At 50.7% G+C, this 20,348-nt stretch overlaps 1 protein-coding gene and 1 long non-coding RNA gene across 2 annotated transcripts; both read right to left on the reverse strand.

Moving 5' to 3' along the window:
* Positions 1-2,466: 2,466 nt before the first annotated feature.
* Positions 2,467-13,781, reverse strand: LOC132244887 (maestro heat-like repeat family member 5). The gene is made up of 11 exons (XM_059717563.1): positions 13,743-13,781; positions 13,417-13,563; positions 12,953-13,075; positions 12,493-12,575; positions 11,992-12,097; positions 11,795-11,890; positions 11,170-11,277; positions 10,598-10,733; positions 10,159-10,259; positions 9,273-9,425; positions 2,467-9,039 (listed from the first exon to the last, which is right to left on the reverse strand). The coding sequence occupies exons 1-11, from the start codon at positions 13,779-13,781 to the stop codon at positions 8,896-8,898; spliced, it is 1,236 nt and encodes a 411-aa protein (XP_059573546.1). The 3' UTR covers positions 2,467-8,895.
* A 136-nt stretch (positions 13,782-13,917) lies between these two features.
* On the reverse strand, positions 13,918-16,653 carry LOC132244835 (uncharacterized). Its single transcript, XR_009456681.1, has 3 exons — positions 16,538-16,653; positions 14,962-15,914; positions 13,918-14,425 (listed from the first exon to the last, which is right to left on the reverse strand). It is a non-coding gene; the product is annotated as an uncharacterized LOC132244835 (long non-coding RNA).
* Positions 16,654-20,348: the final 3,695 nt, after the last annotated feature.

Genomic DNA, 20,348 nt, shown 5'->3' on the forward strand with positions numbered 1-20,348 from the left:
GTCCTTCAGACACATGGAATGACAATCTTGTCCTGATCTAACATGAAGGGAGAGAGTGACGATTTCTTGAAGAAGATGTTTCTGTGCCTATTTATTTATTATTTCTTTAATTAGTTGTGCCGTATTGTGGTAGTGAGATACAGCTGCTGGAGTCCAGAGGCACTGAAGGGACAGCTTCCCCTCCATTTTGTGAGGCTGCTGAGGGGGAAGCTTCCCCTCCATTTTGTGCGATGCTGAGAGGCAGCGTCCCCTCCAATTTGTGAGGCCGCAGAGCAGGCAGCTGCCCCTCCATTTTGTGCGATGCTGAGAGGCAGTGTCCCCTCCATTTTGTGAGGCCACAGAGCAGGCAGCTGCCCCTCCGTCTGGGAAGCCTTCACAACCCCTGTTACTGAAGAGGAGGACTCTTGGGCTAATTACCTGAGAAGAAGCCAAATCCAGGGTTTCTTTACTTTAATTGTACAAGGAGTCTTTAATTAGGTGTCATTAGTCAGTTATATGTATACCGAAGGCCACTTTAAATCTTTTAGCAGTTAGTAGATAGATTGGTGTTTCCTGAAGGCTGAGGTGCTCAAGAGGTTGGCTATATAGTAACATTGTTTTTACCTCTAGACATTTCAGCACAGGCATTCAGGGAAGTATATGACATGACATGACGTGACGTGACGTGACGTGACGTGACATTATTACCGCTTGCCTTACTGCTTTGGTTAGTGGATTTTCGTATCTTAGTGAAATTAGTAATATTAACACATGGTCGATGGTGCAATAACAATCTGTTGTAACTGTTTAGTGTGTGGAGCGGTGAGTGTGGTCGTGTTAGTTGAAGCCATCAGGGACCTGGATGTGACCAAGCAGTGAGATATTGCTCTGGGGGTTTCTTGGTTACGTCTTGTCTTTCTTATGTCTTGTCCCTCTTTGTCCCCAGCAGTTTGGCAACTTCATTCAATGTACAAAGGGGAGAACTAATGACAATGACTGTCATGTCATGCAATGGGAGTGCATTGAATGAGCCCACCGAAGGGATGAAAATGCTCAGACCGTTACCATCTCTGGACAGTCGGATTGCTTTGTTACAAGAAATGCATTTAAAAGCTGAAGATGATTATAGGCTAAAAAAGCGGTGGGTATGGTCTGTATCCCACTCTTCACGCAATTCTTGAAGCAGAGGTACAGCTATATTCATTCACAAACAGATTGCTTTCACATTCATTAACAGATGGGTCTACTCTGAGGGGAGGTTTGTACCACTAAGAGTAGTGGAGATGCTACCTTTTTGTCATACAGTACCAATATGTCAGCAACAAAGTCCAATCTTTTGGGTGGTGATTGGAACTGCGTATTGGATACGGTGCTTGAAAACTCAGTTACCGTTAACAGAGTCTATCAGAAAACTGAAAACAAGCCCTCTTATTTATTAAAAAGACATAGGATTGGCTGATATATGGAGGCATAACCACCCAGAGGTGAGAGACTACACCTGCTTCTCCTCAGTTCACTTATCGTACTTCAAGATTGATTATTTTCTTATACCCAGTCTCTGGTTTCTGCCCAGTCTCTCGTTCCTTGTTTAGGTGCAGAAATACACAACATCTTAATTTCTGACCCTGGTCCCATTATAATAACAATTGATTTATATCATTGTATGAAGAACAAGGGAAACTGGAAGCTTCATACTTCATTGCATAAGGATACTAAAGTCTGTGAGCGATGGAGAAATTGATCGCTTAGTTTATTGAAGAAAACAGGCATTACATGTCATCTGCTGTGATCATTTGGGGAAGCTCAAAGAGCTACTTTTAAGGGGATATGCTTTGACCAAATACTGCTAAATGATTTCTTTGATCAGCTTCTAAAGGTTGTTTTTTTTCTTCAGCCAATTCCTTTTTCTCTCGCTTGCCTGTTTGGCAGTCTGTCATATTCACGTTCGCTAGATGGACTTCTGTGTTCTAGACATTTTAAATGTTCTTTCCTAAAATCTTCTTATTCCAAAACTTCAAATGTTTCTATTATAATGACATGCTTATTCTCCCTGCCTGTTGTGATTGGCTGCCAAGAATCGATAGTCTACTGCAATCTGTTACTGGCGGGGACGGTGCATGGGGCGCTGGAAGGCCGCCAAGGCCGAGCTTCCCTGAGCACGGCCAGGCTTTCAGCGCCGCGTGCACCATTGGACCCAGTGGGTGCTGCTTGTGAGCTGGGGCTGCACCAGTGCGTCTAGCTCTCAGCCGGGTGGCTGCAAGGGAATCGCTGCCGCCGAGGGAAGCACCTGGGCCCCCGCAGCGCATGTGTTACTTGCTTTGGTGTGGTTTCTTTGGTGTATTTCTGTGATGACATGAAAGGAATCTAGAGTTTTACTTCTGTTTAAATATTGCAGTAAGATCCCCAAGGGTGTAAATTAAAATAATAATAATTCAGAACTAGATGAAACCAACAAAACTTTTGCGATTAAATTTTTATTGCAAAATTACTACTTTAAACACAGGATTTTAGGGTATTCACTGACCAAATGCTTTAACAGAATCAAAACTTCTCACCCTTCAAACGGCTACATAAAGCTGTCCATGTGTAAACACAGGCTTAGGAATACAAACACATATTTTGTCTGACCTTGTGACTTGGTCATAGTCATAGAGTAAGAGGGCCCTTGTACACGTGACTAACAGCTCTCGTATATGTGAGGAAATAGCCCATTTAAGTGGCTTCGTTGCCCATTTTTAACCATTTAAATGTGTAATAATGTACAGGTTGGGTAGCATGTTAAGATTTAAATGAGTTTTTACATAGCAAAGTAAAACACATCCCACGTGTATTAGTTTTCTTCATAACATATTACAGCGCTATTCCTCACATGTACAAGGGCCCTATCTGGAGGAGGCGATGGGGATGGTACATGGGGTGCTGGCAGCCTGGGTGTGCTGGAGGAAGCTCGGGCTTGGTGGGTATCCAGTGCCCCGTGGCCCATCCCTGACACCTTCTCCGGCTGCCATCACACCCAGCTGCCATCCTGTCACCTTCCCAGGGCAGCCAGCCCATTTCCGGGTGGTCCCGGGTGGCAGGAGGGCAGCAGGGACGGTGCATGGGGTGCTGGAAGCCCACCAAGCCCAAGGCTGGGGAGTGAGCTGCCAGTGGTTCATGCAGCCCCTGAGCTGCACGGGCCTCCAGTGCTTCTCTCTGTGGCGGTGGCACCCCCCGGGCAGCACCCACCCGCTGGCACCCCGCCTGGGCAGTGCTGGGGGGGCACCACCACCATGCAGGGAAGCACCAGGGGCCCCCAGCAGCTTAGGGCCCACTGGCACCTCACAAATGGTCTTATTCTATGTGTCCAGAGCACTTTTGGTTGTTTCAGTTGCAGCATTCTGATTGGCTGCTGAGACAACCAATCAGAGTGCTCGAGACAGACAAAATAAGCCTCTTATGATTATACATGAACATCTTTAACATGAGATTGCATTTCAGCTCAAGAGACTAAATATGATTATAAGTGGCGTGACAAGGCAGGTAAGGTATTGACTAGAAGACTTTAGGAAGAGGCATCAAATAGGCAGATCTCAGCAAGAAATACCTCCAATGATAAGACGCTATTAGATTAGAAGGTATATAAACTGCAGGAAGTTATGGAGGAGATGCATTCCTTAAAGTGCGGGAAAACTCTGGGGCCTGACAGTTTTCATCTGACTTTTAGAAAACTTTCCTGTACAGTCTGGCAACATTTATTATAAGCTGTGTACAATGCTGTGTACAAGAAAATAGTTGAAAATAGTTGAAAATGGAATTCTGTCTAGAGAAGCAAGAACAGCTTCATCTATTTTTCTACTCAAGAAGTGAAAGGAAGACTTAACATGTGGAGCCTACCGCCCAATCTCATTACTGAATGTTGATAACCAGTTTCTCACAAAATGATGAGCTCCAAGACGTAGTAAGGTGATTCCATTCTTGGTACATGCTGTTCAGGTAGGTTTTATAAAGGGTACTTTGGCCTTGGATAGTTTATGCAGCTGCCTGACTCACCAGCAGCTGTTCTCTCACTACACGCTGAAAAAGCATTTGACAAGATTGATTGCAAATGTCTGCTCTTAAATTTACAAAAATTTGGTTTTGGTGAGAAATCCATAAACTGGATATCAATTTTAGCCAGAGCTCCCTCCCGGCAGGATCCCCGAATGGTGTGATATCACCTTCCCTCTGCTTGGAAGAAGGGATGCGTCAGGGATGGCCTATTTCTCCACTCTTACTCAGTTTAGCATTGGAGCCTCTGGCAGCAGCTATTAGGCAATCAACTTGCATTGAGGGGATCAAATGCTTTTACATGCAGATGATATCCTAGTTGTTTTGAAAAATCTAGGAAATTAATTATCTCACCTCTCAGCTCTCTTCGAGTCAGTTTGGTGCCTATAAATGTGCTGGTTTGCATTGTAATGAGAATGCTCCAGTGTGGCCTCACCATCACCTGTATCAGCCTGCACAGATTTAAAAATGAGGCCCCTCATTGAATGAGATTTGGATAAAGCATCCTGTGGCCGTTTCTAAACCCGCAGAGCCTCAGTGCACATGACTGCAAAGTGTTTTAATATAGCGGCTCTCCAGGAACCGCTCTAATTAAAATGCCCCCTGACTGCCCGCCGCCAAGCACATGTATAGGCATCCTGTGTCTTTAAGCATATATGCTGAGCAGTCTACAAATGGCCTCAGATAACTGGAAAAAAAGGGATATAGATACAATAAAATCTATCATTAAGGATGGTAGCCTTGCATCTTATGCTTCTATGTGTGATATGTTTCAGGTACATAACGAAGAGGAGAGAGTCTACAAAAACTATGTGCTCAGGTGAATAAGACATGTAGGAATATATGGAGTAATTTATCACAAGGGATCTGAGTTTTCCATTTCCCATGCGAAAACAGAGTATAAAGCGGATTTCCCTCTTTACTGGCATACCGCATCCACCCAGGAGTGCACACAGTGGTGGGGATCTGCCCACCCGCCTGCCTGAGCCTGCAGTAGGCAGGCAGCACGGGGGGGGGGAGCTGGGCTCTGCTCTACTGCAGCAGCCACTGCCTTCTGTTGGGGCAGGGGGCTAGGAACCGAGGTCCCTTGCGCAGGACCTCTGGCAGCTGGTGGCCCCTCCATTAGGGCTGGGAGTCAGGGGCTTTGGATGGGGGTGAGGGACACCAGCAGGACTGGGGGGAGGGAAAGTTGTGGCAGGGCCTTACATTTTAATCATGCTGTGGGAGGTGGGAGCAGGGGCGTATTTATCAGGGAATTTGAATGTTTCTTTTCAGGGAAAACCAGGATCCCTGTTTGTCTCATCCCTTTCCAATTGTGTGTGTGTTATCTTCTAAGGATAGTTCTCACTTTGTTGGTAATGCATACAATAATAATCAAGTTTAACATAGTATAATATCCAGCAAATGTTATCATTAAAGGTAAATGGAGGCAGGATTGAGAGATACTGTTAGCAATTGAGAAATGAGGGTGCGTACAAAAGTGGTCTGTGCACATTTTACAACACTGTAATTTCGAGCATTTTTATAGCACTCTAGAGTTACAGCACTCTTAAACATGACAGACGGGCAGTGTTTGCTGCGGGGATCGTCTGATCCTCTCTACACTTTCCAGATTTGCGGGTAGGGGGTGCTCCGCACCCTCCTGGAGCTTTTCTACTGGTCAAATATTTGACATCAGCGTACAAAAGTTATTTAAAGTGCGGTAGCTTGTTAAACTACCGTATAATACAGGGTTCCAAATTCAGTAGCTATTTTTAAAGTGCGGTAAAGTCACGCGCTTCTGTTAAATGACAGCAATAAAGGACTTTAAATGGCAAAAAAAGCAACCTCTGTCCACAGCCTGGGATAGTATCTGGAAACCCCTTTGTAAAACGTTTAATTCATTGCCTTAAGGCACAGACAGAAGTGACAATTCTTGCCTGAATTGGGCCCCTGGAAGTGCTCTACAGCCATAACCAAGCACAAGCGCACAGCTGCAGAGCGCTTTCAAAGGGCCTGATCCCGTGAAAATCAGAACCTTCATTGTATAAGAGTTCAGATGGAGACACTCCAAAACGGAGCGCCCTCCGTAACTTTTGTCTGCGCTGCCTCCCAGCCCTGCTGCTGTTTTCAGAAGGGGAGGGGGAAATGGAACAGAGGGAGTTTGGTATGGGGGGTTTTCAGGCGATGCTAGAGGATGGGCCAGGTGGGTCGGAGCCCCCCTGAGGTGTGGGGGCTCCATTCCAACCCCCCAGCCTCCAGCACTGGCTGGGAAACCCCCGAATGATCTTCTGCTCCCTTTCCCCACTCCCATTAAGAAAACCATGCCAGGTCTGGAAATGGGGGAGTCGCCTTGTGACGGAAGAGCGGATGAATGCTTGCAACCAGCCTAAACAACAGCTGGCTTCTCCAACCTCGGGACTTCTGCTGGGTCTAGGAGATTGTTGTAACTCACGGCACTTCCTGGAAAATGCCATGAGTTAAAACAAGGGGATGATCTTCTGTTTACATCTCATAAGATATTTGTGGAAAGGATTGTTTGTTTGCAGAAAAAGGATTGTTTCAAGCAAAAGGTAAACTCCCAGTGTACCTGCATTCTCGGAAGGGTTAAAGAACTTCTGCATGTTGCGTAAATGGAAAAGATGACATATGCAAATAGACATAACTGGGCTCAGCATGAAGAAATAGGGTGCAATATGAATCTTCTCTTAAGTTTTTCAGTTGATTTCTTTTGTGGTTTGGTATCCCTGAAAAGCTAGATGTATGTCTGTTAGTTGTATATAATGTGAAGCTCTCCCCTTCCTCAAGTCTCTACTAAATTTATAGCCTGTACGCTTCATTATCTATTTTTGTCTTGCTTTCATATGGCTTTCTTATTGTACTTTATTTATTAGTTGATATTATCTCGGAGGTTTTTTTGGTTTCATTTCATTGTTACAACAGGGAAAGTCATCTTATCATTCCAAAAGGAAAGCCTGGGTATGCGCAGATGGGTCAGAGTGTCTGGCAGGAAAGTGTGATTGAAAGTGATTGACAGCTTTTACCTTGGCTTGATTGGCAAAAGTACTATGATTGGAGTTAATAAAGACTCACTGTTTGGGCACTCGTAGCATTCAAAGGAAGGATGAACGTGAGAGTGCGGGTCAAGTGTTGGTGTGTATGCACAGTTTCTGTATGGTGAGAGGGTGCGTTTGCGGGAGAGCTGTGCCTGGCTGCCTCTGATTCTGTGAGACTGGCAAGTATAATTTTCTGTGCTCCCCATGGACAGTGAGAGGCAATAAGGCTGAACAACCCAGTGCCAGGTGACCTTCCTGCCTTCCAACCTATTTGAACCTCCTTGGATTGACGACCTGGTTTCATCCTCTGGATTGCCATAAATTTCTGCCCCATTCTTAACTGTCTGTTTCCTTGATCCCATTTGCCATTTTCCTGTTGTTTCAACTGGGCCTTCCAGCTGATTGTGATATTTAGTAAAGTACTGCATCGGTATTATTGTGTGTGCTTCCCATTGTTTACCTGCCTTGTCATTATCACCCTTTATACTCTTTATTCTCATGTTCCTCTTAGTCCTAAAGCAATCCCTTTTATGTTTTTGAACCCTTAATCTAATTTCAGTGCGTCTCTCGCAAACACCAACCAAATTCAGAGGGGTGTCCCAACCAAGAGGCCTTGAGCAAGACCAGTGCTGCTGGCCAGTCTGATTGAACCATAATCCTCCTATCCACTTATAACATGTGGGCATCCTGGGGCCGGTCAAATCGGTGACCTACCCACTTGTCTCAGGGCTAACCGCCCGCCTCCCTCACCTGCCACAACCTTGATGATACAGGTGAAAGATGAGAACATGGCAGGAAGCTGCCCACTTACTTGCACTGTGTAACAGGAGGCCCTTCCTGCCCACCTATTTCTGGGCTAAGCGCCCACCTCTCTTTCCTGCCACACCGTGGCAATACAAAAGGATGGTCTTAATTAAGCGGGAGGCTGTCCATTTCCGGCCCCGATGCCAGAGGATGTTATCTGCAGCTCCAAATCCTCCCCTATGCTGCAGCTCATGCCTCACAGCTGGCATCCCAGTTCTTAGCATCTTTGGCCCCATCCTGGGCCCCGTAATCCTCCAGTCTGGACCCCAACTGGCTCCTTCCAATCAGGCGGCCTACTCCGCCCTCATTCTGGGCTGTCTACCTCCCTGCACTCTTCCCCCTCTCAGGTGTGCCCCACACCCCGGGACCTTCGGCCACACAGGCCCTGGCCTCCCCTCCAAGGCCAGTCAGAAACCCCAGCCCCTTGGCTCTGGGCGTCCCTCACAGTGGGCCCCTGGCCCTTTTGACCCTTCTGGTCCTGGCCCCAGCACTGACCAGTTGAGGGTGCCTCAAGTCAGGATTGTGAGCATCTAGTCCACTCTCTCACAGGGGTCCGCCGGCTCAGGCCTACTATGGGGTTACCCACCTGGTTGTGGGAGCTGGGGTTATTAAGGCGCCCCGACCCGCCTTTCACCGGGGTGGTAACTGGCCTGGCATTTCCTGGGGGCTCCCACGCCACTAGGAGCCCCACCAGGCCACCCATTCCCGGCAGGGTGCAGTTTTCGGTCGTGCCCAGGACCAAGAGCCTCCTAGCCATCCCCATAAGCTCTTTCCCTTACCGCCTGGTTGTTCCTGCTGCAGCTCAGCGAGGCGATGTTTCTGCCTCGGCTGGCAGCAGCAGACTGCAGCCTTTATATACAAAGTTGTCAAAATGACTGCTGCCATCAGGCACTTGCTGGATGCCTGGTCCAGCCCTTAAAGTGGCAGGCACTAGCAGTGCCCTGCCACACGCTGATACCTAGGGCTTATATACACGGCTCCGACCTCCCCTACACCGTGTCCCATGCCTCGCAGTTGGCATCCGTGGCCTCACACCCAGCCTTCGCTTGCATCAGGATGGATGGGGCTGCTGCGGAGAGGAGGGGATCCTTGAGGCACTCTCCAGATGACTGTGCCTCTGCAGCTCTTTGGGCAGCTGATGGAAGCATTTCAGGATCAGGAGCTTCCTCAGTACCCTGACGGGAATTTCCTTCTCCTGCAAGGGTACACAAACCAGTCAGGGACTCCAGGGCCACCAGGGACAGTCAGGTAATGACATTGGAGCCAGCACAATCCCAAACCAGCCCAAAGCCATGTCTACCAGACGCGTTGTCCCCCACCAAACACACACCGTCTTTTGCTTCCCTACCGAGAAATCACCCTCTCCTTGGCTAGAAGTGAGAGAGTGTGTCCTACCACTCATTTCCTGAATCCAACCATGCTGCTCACCTCTGCCCCCGTCAGGTGGCCAGCTTGTCCCAGGATGGCGTAGAGCAGAACCACCCCGGCCTGGCTCACGTGCAGTGTGATGTGGTGGATCCCCAGCAGTGCCCTCTGTGCAAACGCTCTCCTCTGGTCTTCGGAGAGGATCTTCCTGAAGGCCTGAAACCCACAGGACACAAGGCATTGTTGCATCCCAGAGCCAGGTTCCCTGTCAAGGAACCGGAATGCGTTGCCCTTTTGATGGGCTGTGGGGAGGATGAGAGCCTGGCTGGAGCCATGGCAGGTCACTCTGCTCGACAGCCTTTCAAATCTCTCAGCGGATGCAAAGTCCAGATAAGGAGAGGAGGACTCAGGTCTTGTTCCCCTCTCCTGCCCTGGCCTTCTCCCTGCCTTTCACACAGGGCTGTCAAGTAGCCTGGGATGGAAGCTCACAGTGCTGCCTACTGAAACCCAAGGGGAGGGTGGTTCTGCTTTTTAACTGTGGAGAGAAGAGCACAGCATGTCTGCGCTTCTGCACAGAATGGGACTTCCTGCAAGGATCTGTTGGAGCAATGGTGGGTGTGTGCTGGCTGCTTGCCAGCCCCAGGTCAGAGCTGCCCAGCTCAGGACCTCCAGTGTCAGTCAGGGAGGGACAGTGGGGTCCTGCAGTAACTTCCCTCCCAGGGGATTGTCCTTGGGCCACGTCAGCGTGACACCACGCAAGACATACAAACCGTGGACGCGACTAGGACTCGGACATACAACCATGCACCCTTGCTCCTCGTTCTAAGCCTGATGGAGGGTGCTGTGGGCTGAAGGTAGAGCCTTCCTCCTGAAGGCAGGAGGCAGGTATTCCAGGGAAACACAGCCCCATCCCCTGAGCTGGTGTACAGAATGGGCAGAGCATCCTTACCTCTCCCGTTGTGGCCAGATCGATGTAGAGGAGGATTCGGTGTAGGTGGTGCTGGTGCTGGCTGATGGGCCACAGCTCCTGTGCCTCTTGGATGTCTTGCCCTAGGATAGAGAGAGGCTGGTCAGAGCTGCTGTTCTGGCTTCAGAACTGAAAACATGTGAGCGCTCTGAACTGCAGACCCTGGGATTGGTGCCATGGTACAGATGATGTCTAAGAGGGGAACCTCCTGATCTCACTGAAGCCAGGCTGTAGCCCAAGGGTTATGTAACACCCTACAGTCCCTCCCCTGAGTTCAAAGCTGCTGCTCCTGCCCTCCCTGAGGCCACTTTGCCCTCATGTCTCCTTGAACTCTCCCCCTATGTCAACTTTGCAGCTTGCAGACCCTGGACAGGCTGATTTTCTTAGGTGATTCCCACAGCTGGACTCAAGGTTTCCATACCCTTCTGATGCATCAAGATCTTGTAGAGGTGGGAGAGGCCCTCCTTGGCCTGGCGGCTGATCTCCTCCACTGGGTCGCTGATGCACAGACCCAGCAGGGCCACCAGGTCACCCACCAGGGGCACCTTGGGCGAGTCCTAAGGAAAGGCAGAGGACAGGGGAGTCCATCTATGTCTGACCAGCAATCACCTCAGGCTCTCTGGGCCGTGTGCATCTCCTGAAGCCTGAGAAATAAATCTCTCTGCCTCTCACCCAGCAGGGAGCCAAGGGTCTAGGAGCGGGCCCCCCTGAGGACTCCCTGCATTTGTTGCTCCAGGAGGAGCAGCACGACTCCTGAGACAGGCATGAATCTGCCTGGAGCACTCTATGGCAGCTGCTGTCCTCTCCTGAGACAGGGGCTCTTAGCCAGGAGCACAAGCCCTTGAATCAAACACAGCCACTTCCCAGCCCTCACTCTGCCATGCAGGGATCCTCTCTCCTATCCCGCACTTACCACTGCCACTGCTATCCCACAGGCTTTTTCACCAGCCCTGCCTCTGCCTAAAGTCAGGACCTGACACAAGGCTCGTTTACCTCAAACTGTGGGAGGAGGGAGACTGCAAAGCAGAGCAGGCTGGTGGTGATCTTCATGGCCGTGGCTCTGTCCCTCTCATCTTCCAGCTGGAGCCACATGGTCAAGTGCTGTGGGTGGAAGAAGTTCATGGCAGCGGACACGTGCTCCTGTTGTACCAATGATCCTCACCCCTGCCCGCTCCTGAGTGCTGCCCCTTTAAGCCCAGGGTAAAACATCAGCCTCAGGGGGCCAAACTCTGTAAGAAGGGATTGTTGCACCCAGCACGGCCCTGCCCCCAAACCCCCTTTCCCAGCCCCGACCCCTCCCTCTGCATCTCAGGGCTGGTTCTTGTCTCTTAAAGCTGGGACCAGATTCTGTCTCAGGGCTGCTCCTCTCCTCCCTGAACATAGACAGCATGACAGGAAGGAGACAAAATCCTGTATACCTGCCAAGTTTCAAACCCAATATCTAAAGTGGCATCTACCACTCGCTGGATAATGCCTGAGGGATAGGCATGCTGAACTTGCACCAGACTGCTATCCCAAGGAAGGAGCCAGGGATTCTTCTCTGAGGACCAGCTCCTGCAGTGCACAGGTCATTGAAGCTGCCCCCGCCCAAAACCCAGCCTCTCCCCATGGTGCTCACCTCTCCGATGAACTGCAGCCTGGCCAGGCTGGGGGCAGTTGCCAGCAGACACCTCAGCGTGGCCTCCAGGTACTCCACGCTGATCCGCTGCATGCCCTGGAAGAGGACAGAGAGCCAAGAGGGTCAGTGCTGGAAAGCCCTGTGCCATGTCTGCCAGGGGATGGCTGGTGGGACTGTGCGGTGAGAGAAAGAGGTACCTGGATGTGCTGGCTGTTGTGCCCTGTGGCCATCAGGAAGGTCTTGTGGAGGGCGGTGTAGAGGAGGCGCGATTCCAGGGCTGGCTCCAGGGCTGGCTTCAGTTTGCTGTCAGGAAAGAGGAGCCTGTCTGGATGGAGCTCTGTAGGCTTGGGAGTGGCTCTGATGTGGGCAGGTCTCGACAGGGAAATAGGCACCCAGAGGCGATACTATGAATTGAAACCTCAAGGAAGGCTGAAGTGTGCCACCATTTACCCAGGCTTGGCCCACTGACCCCTCTTTTGCCCTTCCCACCGATCCTTGACCCTCCTACAGCATCCGCACGGCCGCCCCTTTGCTGAAGGCCCTTGTGTCATCGCTACAGGGAAACTCAGTACCCAGCCTGGGGAAAGGACACATTCCCACCCCATCAGCAAAGCAGAGGAACTAGTTTAGGTGGGGTTGGGCCAAGGAGGATACTGAGCAGTGCTGCAGTTAGTGAAGTTAGACAAATGACCAAGTACCTGAGGATGCAAACAACAGCCATGCTGTAAGGAAGGATGGTGCTGGGCTCTTCTTCACAGTGGGACAGCTTGTCAATCAGCACCTGAGACACACATGGGGGAGCGTGAGAAGGAGACCTCACAGTGCTCCTGGGGCACCTGGATGCCACCGCCAACCTGGGCCCCCCCTACTAGTTCTCTCCTCTGCCCTCACTGAACACGGCTCTCCTCCGCCCACCCACATGCTCATGAACACCCTGTTGGTCACCCGGTTTCCCCACCCGCTCCCACACCTGTCCTCCAGCCCTCTCATTCCCCTACCACCCTGTACCCATTCACCCCACAATGTCCCGCTTCTCTACCCCCTATCCACACACCTAGCAACACCTGCCCTCTCCTCTTCACTCCAGCCCCCATTCACACATCCTCTCCTGGCTGCTTAACTTCTGACCCAAAGCAGCCAGTGCTCTTTTGAACTCACCACAATCCTCTCCACAAGTGCCGCTTTGCAGCAGGGCGGCTCCAGGCTGTCCTCGCCCCTCTCCATGGTAGCCAGGCACAGCGTGGGGATGGCACGGAGGAAAGTGAGCCCCTCATTCACAGTCTGCATACACCATAAGTTACAATGGGAAAAGGCCGGCTCATAGCCAGCGACCTGCCTGCCCTCCCAAGGGGAGCATGGGGCTCAGATCTGGTGGTATCCCCCGTTCTCAATCCACATCTCCTCCTGGGCAAATGGGGTCTGGCACAGGGGTGGGGTCTCTGTGGGGAGGGGTCCCCAGGTTGTTTGGGACAAAAGCACCCCCGACGAGGGTCCCAGCCCACGTGGGCTGCACGTGCCCATCAAAGGCTGTGGCTCACTCGGTTCCTCCTCCCCAGAGGGCCACATGGTGGGAGAGTGGACGGGCTGGTGCTGGTGCTGGTCCAGCTCTGGGATGTTCCTACCTGGTCCGTGCTCTGGAGGTGCCGTAGGATGACTGAGAGGGCGGCTTCCTCCAGGTAGGTGAAGTCCTCCCTCTGCTCTTCCTCTGCCTTGTAGAAGGGCAGGACTGTATCAGCAGGGAGAGGGAGAGACTGTGATGCCTGCTGCTGCTGAGGGGAAACAGAGGGGCAATGCAGAGGAGAGGTGTGTCCACGTTCCTGCAGCCCAGGAAATGGCCCCGTGGCTGCCCAAGTGCTGTATGGCCCCCCTCCATGCACTGCCTCAGGCCCCGCCTGTCCCAGCACCCCAGGGAGGTGCCTGCCCCTCTGGGAGATTTGGGGACCCTCACGTACAAGGCTCCCTCTTCCCGCTCCCCACCCAGGACCATGTCTGTGGCCCACACTGGGGGTGCGAGGCCTCCTGTCACTCAGGCTGTTGCTCTCCCTGGGATCCCCCGGCCCCATCACAGAGCGACTCACTGCACTCAGGGGTCACTGCCCTGTTTGCACAGGACGTCTGGGTGTCACCTCACCTCTGGCGGTGGCAGCATGTTGCTGGAGGCCCACAGCCTCCTGGGGGCTGTCGCTGTCCTCCCTGGAGGAGCTGGAGCCCAGCTTGAAGCAGGGCCTGTGCAGCTCCTGCCCTGGGGAGCCTGGCTTCTCCTCCCAGGCCACACGTGGAGTGGCCTTCGGCTGGGCTTCAGCGCTGGGGTCCTGGCTGCTGAGTTTGGGGCTGGAGCTGCGCGGGGGCTGTGCCGGGGTCTCTGTTGGTGCTGGGCCCTGCCTGCCCAGCTGTATCCTGGGCCACCTCCATCGGGGCCTGACTGGCTCCTCTCCCTGCTTTTCTGTGGCTGCTGGAGGTGCCCTTCTTGTCCAGCCCACGAGACAGTGCCACCACCTGCCCTTCCTTGATGCAGCCTCTGCCTGGTGGTGGCCGACCTGCTCCTCCTCCTCAGGTTTCTTCCTGTCCTTCTCCTGTCCTGGGGCCATTCTTGCCGTCCTCTTTCTGAGGATCCACCTCAGCCTCTCCATCCTGACACAGAAACAGTCAGGAGTGTGGGTTCAAAGCTGTCTCTCCCTACTTGTCTGTCTGCCCCTTCCCCGAGCTGGGTGACTCCCCCACATCCCATGCTTTCCCCTCAATCTTGGGTGCCAGCTATTGGCTGTCAGAGGTTTCCAAGCTGTTGGCTCAGGACCAGAGACCTTCAGTTAGTTTAAACTAACAACTCCCTCCTCCTGCCCTTGCCTGCTCTCCTCATTCAAGTCAGGGGGACTGAACGTTGGGACTCAGGATACATCCTGGGAAGTAGGGCACCTTTTCTGGGAGCTGTGAGCTGTTAGAGGCTCCACAGATTTGGGCCCCCCGGGACACGTGGCCGGGGGAATAGCCCCTGGCAAGGGAGGTGTTGGGACCTCCACTCCTTGGGGATGTTTGCAAACACACTGATGATGGTGCTGGAGAGCCCCAGAGGAGATGTCACCACTTCTGGGGTTATGGTTTCCCGCCCACAGCTGCTCCTCCCTGGCCAGAAATGGGAAGGCGGCTGGGACAGGCTGCGGACCACTCACTTGCCCTGGAGGGCTGGCGGACTGCTAGGTAGAGTCTCGCAGTCCCTCTGGCTGGGTTCCTCGCCTTCTTCTGTGGTCCTTGGCCTCAACGGGTCCTGCCTCCCAGGAGTCTCTGCAGCTGCTGGGTGTCTCAGTTGATGTAGCTAGGTGGATCTCTCCTGTACCTGGAAGGGGACTCTGCCATGTATTAGGAGACTTGTTGGAATACACCGTCGTGCACTGCCCCTTCCCCTACAAACACATTAAAGCACTTCCCTTTCTCCTGCATCCCTCCTCCTTCCCCCTTCCCTTCCTGTCTCCCAGCCATAACTGCCCCTCCCTGATTTCCCCTTACAGCCCTCGGTGGCAAAACTGGATAAACTTGTACAGGCGCATTGCCCCTCATGGCTGCTCTTGGCCTCTCTTCTCAGAAGGCGTGCTCCCTCAACCTTTTCTTACCCAGTTCCTTTTTTCCAGACAAGGCCTGTACCCATGTTTTGCACCCTAAGTATATCTAACACGGTATCTCCTTAACCAACAACGGTTGTTGCCTCTACACTGGTGGGGTGCCAGATGCCATCCGTCCTGGCTGGATAGGGGGACCTGGAGCAGGAAGGATTTGGCAACCTGGAGTCACCAGGGCAGGCAGAGATGGTCTGAATCAAAAATAAAATACACAGACAAGGTTAAATTAGCACAAGCAATTCCTATCAGGTGCTATTCAGGGCTTGGCCTCCAGAGTGACTTGGGCTCCTCTGCACGGCTCACGCGCTTGGAAGAAAACATTAGTAATCCCCAACCTGACATCAGAAAAGACCATTGCTTCCCTGCCACCTTCACAACCACCTGCGCCTCAGGGCGCATTGTCTCATTACCTGATCCTCAGCTGCTTGTGCAGGGGAAAGGTGACAGGAAAGAAATCCTCGTCTGGAACAGGCTCTCCTGGGACTCGGCGACGGTCACCAAGAAAATCACTAACAACAACAAAAGGTGTCTTTCATTCTCATGGATTTGTCTGAAATAGTTGCATCTGTTGACTGTGGGGCTAGGAAGGAAGTGCATCTTTCAATGCGATCAGTGAAGAGGTGTTGTGATTGAGCGACACCTCTGTGGGTTGCAATGTTAGGAGCTGTCTACGCTGTTAGCTAATAGTTTCATGGGTGAGTTTGAGGATGTGACAGGCAGAAGGAGGAAGGAATACAAACATTTCCTAGACGAAACTGCATCCTTTGGAGCCGCAACCTGGTAATCTGAGGTGTGATCCTAACGTGGCGCTCATGTTTGGCTGCCCTATTTAACCAGGGGGGGCATGGCCCTCTACGTCAGACCTCTTGAGCGCACATTGACAACATTTTGTAGAGGCAGGACACTGACTGCCGTGCTTCCCCTCTTTCACCTCTGTCAAGGTTCGGGTGTTAGGTGTGTGTTGTGGCAGGGTTGAGAGCAGGCTGGTACAGGGCTCGGCTAATGGTGTGTATGGGATGGTCTGAACAGGGCTGATGCTGCCTGAGGAAGGGGCTGGTGAGTCCTGTCTGCAAGCCTTGCTCACCTCATGTCGTGGCAGAAGAGGGGGCAGCTTTCCCCATCCCTCACTTACCCGCTCCTCTCCAGATGGAGAACAGCCGTCAGCACCGCTCCGGCCGCCGACTGCAACTGACTGCCGTTCCCCGGCGCCGGCGCGATGATACGAACGCTGCCGTGGCAACGCCCGGGGATGAGTTCCGCCAGGCCCCTCCCCCTCCCCCCAGGCTCCCCCGCCCCCAGGTCCACGCCCATTTCCTACTTCGCCCACGCTGCACGCTCCCCGGTGGCCCACGGTCCTGCGAGCACATCAGTTGACCCCCAAGTGAAGGGGGAAGAAAATGCCCCTTTTACTTGGCCATTTCACCAGACTGGCCTGGAGATTGGCAACGAGCAGAGCAAGGGAATTGAACCAGCCCCGAGGGCTGTAGGTTCCCCAAAGGAGTGCTGTTTAAGACTCTCTGACTTGGAAAATCAGAATGGTTTGGAAACCAGTGATACTTGTATTTATTTGGTTCCTTGGCGGCTTTCACATTTCTGTGAACATTTTGGAGAGCACCTGGTTCAAGTGCGTATCTATGGATGAATGAACACAAGTGGTGGTCTGCAACACTGACAAGCCAGTGCAGAGTATCCAAAAGGACGAGCCTGAATATGGCTCTCCCGTATTCCCTCTTTCCTTCCTCAAGCTCTTGTCTTCCTCTCTGGCCTGCCAATGATGCCAAGTTCACAAGTTTAACAACGCAGCTGGGCACCTGAGGAAGAGGCAGTGCATGGGACAGGTGACCTGCAGCCGTAGAGAGGTCATTTGAGAGATAGGAATGAGGCCACCAAAGAACCAGTGCTAGAGCTGGGATCAGTCCCCTAGTGCCTTGAAGGGGCACTTGGAGACACTGCACTGGTAATCGTCAGCTACCATGGGACCTTCCTGCGGGTTATGACCTGGTTTCCACTGTTTGCGCTTATTGTTAAGACTAGTTTGATTGCAGGATGAATTTGAATGCACCTGCAGCAGACTTTATAGCCACACACAGAAGAGATTTGAATATTAGTGCTATTTGTGATTTTGGTCAGTCTTGGGCTACCGCAACCACCACCACCAACACCCGAGAGCATGAATTCCACCACCTAACTCACTGAGACAAGGCCCGCAATCTGCACAATGGCCACAGGGACCAAGGTAAAATACCACTTCTTTCATAAGCAATAGGAAAAAAGGACTGAATCATTGTTTCCCCTCCCATTCTACAACTGACTCCATTAGAGCATTCAATGCCACTGACTGCACTGACATTATTTGAACACCCTTTACTGTGTAGTGCACAGTTTCCTTTTAGGAAGTTAGATCAAGTTTGGACCTGCTCATTAATTCATTCCTTTGGTGATTTTAGCCCGTCCTCCTAGGATTCTGGTTCCCTTGTTTGTATCTCTAGAGCTTGAAAAGACACTCACCTCTCAAATAGTAGCAATGTGTACCTGCCCCAGTTCCAGATGGAGTGAAGTTATGATTTTAGGAAATAGCTTTGAAGTAGACCTGTAGCAAAACCCCCAGTTTTTCTTTTGTTATTATTATTTAAAAAGATATTCCCTCCCCTTCCCCAACCATTTCTGACTTTCTCTCTGCCCTCTCTATCCCTTCTAAGTAATTACAAGTAGTACTAGGGAAACTAAGATAAGTTTTTATACTTCTTTATAGTAACAAGCCCCTTTTATACTGTCAATAATATTTTGTTATGTTTGTATTGATGTTTAATGTTTTATATTGAATTGATATGATTTAGGCCTGCATCTGTAAAGTAATGTCAAGTAATGTCAAGTTTCCATTATTTATGTTGAGCCTCCCTTTTGTGTCTTCTGCCCAGACACAACTTATTGAATAGTATGTTGTAACTGTGACTCATGTCTAACCAGTCTCATGTAAATTGGTTCCCGGATGAAAGGGAATGAATGAGGGTGCTTGAGGTATAATGATAGCAGGCCTCTACTGAATGATCAACTCAATGACTGGACCATCAACTTAACGACCGGACTATTCCCTTGCATTGACTCACCCAGGAACCACATGCCTCAGACAGGAACAGAGATAAGACCCAACATTTGTAAGATAAAGAACCTATAGGAACTCAACTTTTGGAAGACAAAGACCCTACAAAACCAGCAACCCCACCATTGTGTCCCACCAGACAATGAGGACACCCGGATCTGCACCTATACATCCGAGTAGGAATGTCCTTACCTCAACATGCCCTTCCCATAGGAGACACAGGTAGCCCACCCCTGTAAAAGGGATGGTAGTGTGTGATTTCTTTGGGACGCCCTCTCCATCTGGACCAGCACTATGCCACACCACCTATCCACCCATAGGCCCTGCCGACAACCCCCTCTGGACAACACCTTGCTACAGAAGACCCCGACTGGCCATCGAGAATCAACTCAGAGCCCAGGATAGGTAGCTATCACCCACCTTCCTTCCCCAAGCAAAGGACCTGGACACTGTCCCCGCACACCTTGACTCCAATCCCTCCACCAAGCCTTTCCTCTCCTGCTACCATAGTGTGTATGTGTGTGTGTGTGTAAACCAATAATTTTGTGGGGCTGTATAGTGAGCTGGCCCCCTGCCAGCTTGATGATGAGCCCAAGGATGAGCTTGATCTCTCATCCTTGGGCATTACTATAGGACATAATTTCTTAAGGTACGGTACATCCTAAAATCACACATACCCCGCGGCGTGTTGGAAATGTATAGAAGGTAGGTGAAAGAAAGGAATAGGAAAGCAGAAGGGGAAAGGGAAATATAGTTGGAGAAAAAGAAAAATGGAGAACAATTCTACGTATCTCTTCGGGTGTTAGGCAAGACAGGGTAATGCCTGAAAGACTGACTGGCTCAGAAAGGCATTAGCTTTTCTAGGCAACAATGTACTTTGATAGATGTTGGAAGGGTTATAGTGTGGTTGTAGTGACATACGCTATTACTTTTTTATTATCCATAACACAGAATCATAGGGATATCCAGCAGTATAACACAATTTAAAAGGGTACAGAACTGAAAAACATTTGTGAACCACAGCTGTTAAAGGCTAGCTGAAACTACAAGAAATTTTCTGTAGCGATGCCAAAAAAATTGCCCTCTTCTTTTTTCTGCCCCATGGTTCAAGAAGCAGTCACGGGAGATGCAATATATTTCAGCATCAGCCTATCTTACCATGTATCTCTGGTGTGTTTTGTCTTTGCTTTCTTTCTCTTACTGTCAATATAATTCATCTACTGTAAATTTAATTTTCATCTGTTTAGATTCCTTCATCCATCTGCCAGGGTTAGGCAATAAAATAATCATAGTATGTGCATTAAGATTCAATCATGGTTTTGATTACAATGTTCTCTTCCTACCTGCATGCAATCTCTGGACAGTGCCACACTCCAGTGAAACGTCCTTTCCTGGGTCTCAGCCAAGATAAGAAATGTTATGAAAAGTTTGAAAAAAATCTCCAAAGCCATGTTGAGTGAGTAGAGACTGAGGCTAGGTACAGGCGTTCAAAAAATCTGAGGGATTGATCTAAGTGACGTGGTTTTCTGTAAGTGGCATAGTTTAGATTGGTAGCAAACAGAACACATATTCTCCTTTCGATTGGCGGGAGGGCAAATCTTAAACCGGCTTCTGCCATCTTAAAACCAGTCTGTGTGCCAAACTTCTGTTCAGTTATGGGTATAGACTGGTTTCTGATCACTTACATTGGTAAAAGCGTAATGTCTGTACCTGGTCTGGATACGAGGAAAGAAATCCTTTGGTCAACCTTTGATTTTACTCACTAGTAAGTACAGACTGACTGTAGGGAAAGGCCACCAAAATTGGGCTTAGTTTTGTCTGTTATAAGAAGAGGGTGGGAGAC

This window comes from Alligator mississippiensis, chromosome 14, assembly GCF_030867095.1.
Source record: "Alligator mississippiensis isolate rAllMis1 chromosome 14, rAllMis1, whole genome shotgun sequence".
Lineage (NCBI taxonomy): Eukaryota > Metazoa > Chordata > Crocodylia > Alligatoridae > Alligator > Alligator mississippiensis.

Excerpts from the sequence above, each read along its gene's own strand:
- LOC132244887 (XM_059717563.1), bottom strand. The coding sequence starts at position 13,781 with ATGGTCCTGGGTGGGGAGCGGGAAGAGGGAGCCTTGTAC. Across the intron at positions 13,564-13,742 it reads GGGAAGAGGGAGCCTTGTAC|CAGCAGCAGGCATCACAGTC; the intron begins GTGAGGGTCCCC and ends GTTTCCCCTCAG. Across the intron at positions 10,260-10,597 it reads GATCTTGATGCATCAGAAGG|GGCAAGACATCCAAGAGGCA; the intron begins GTATGGAAACCT and ends TCTCTATCCTAG.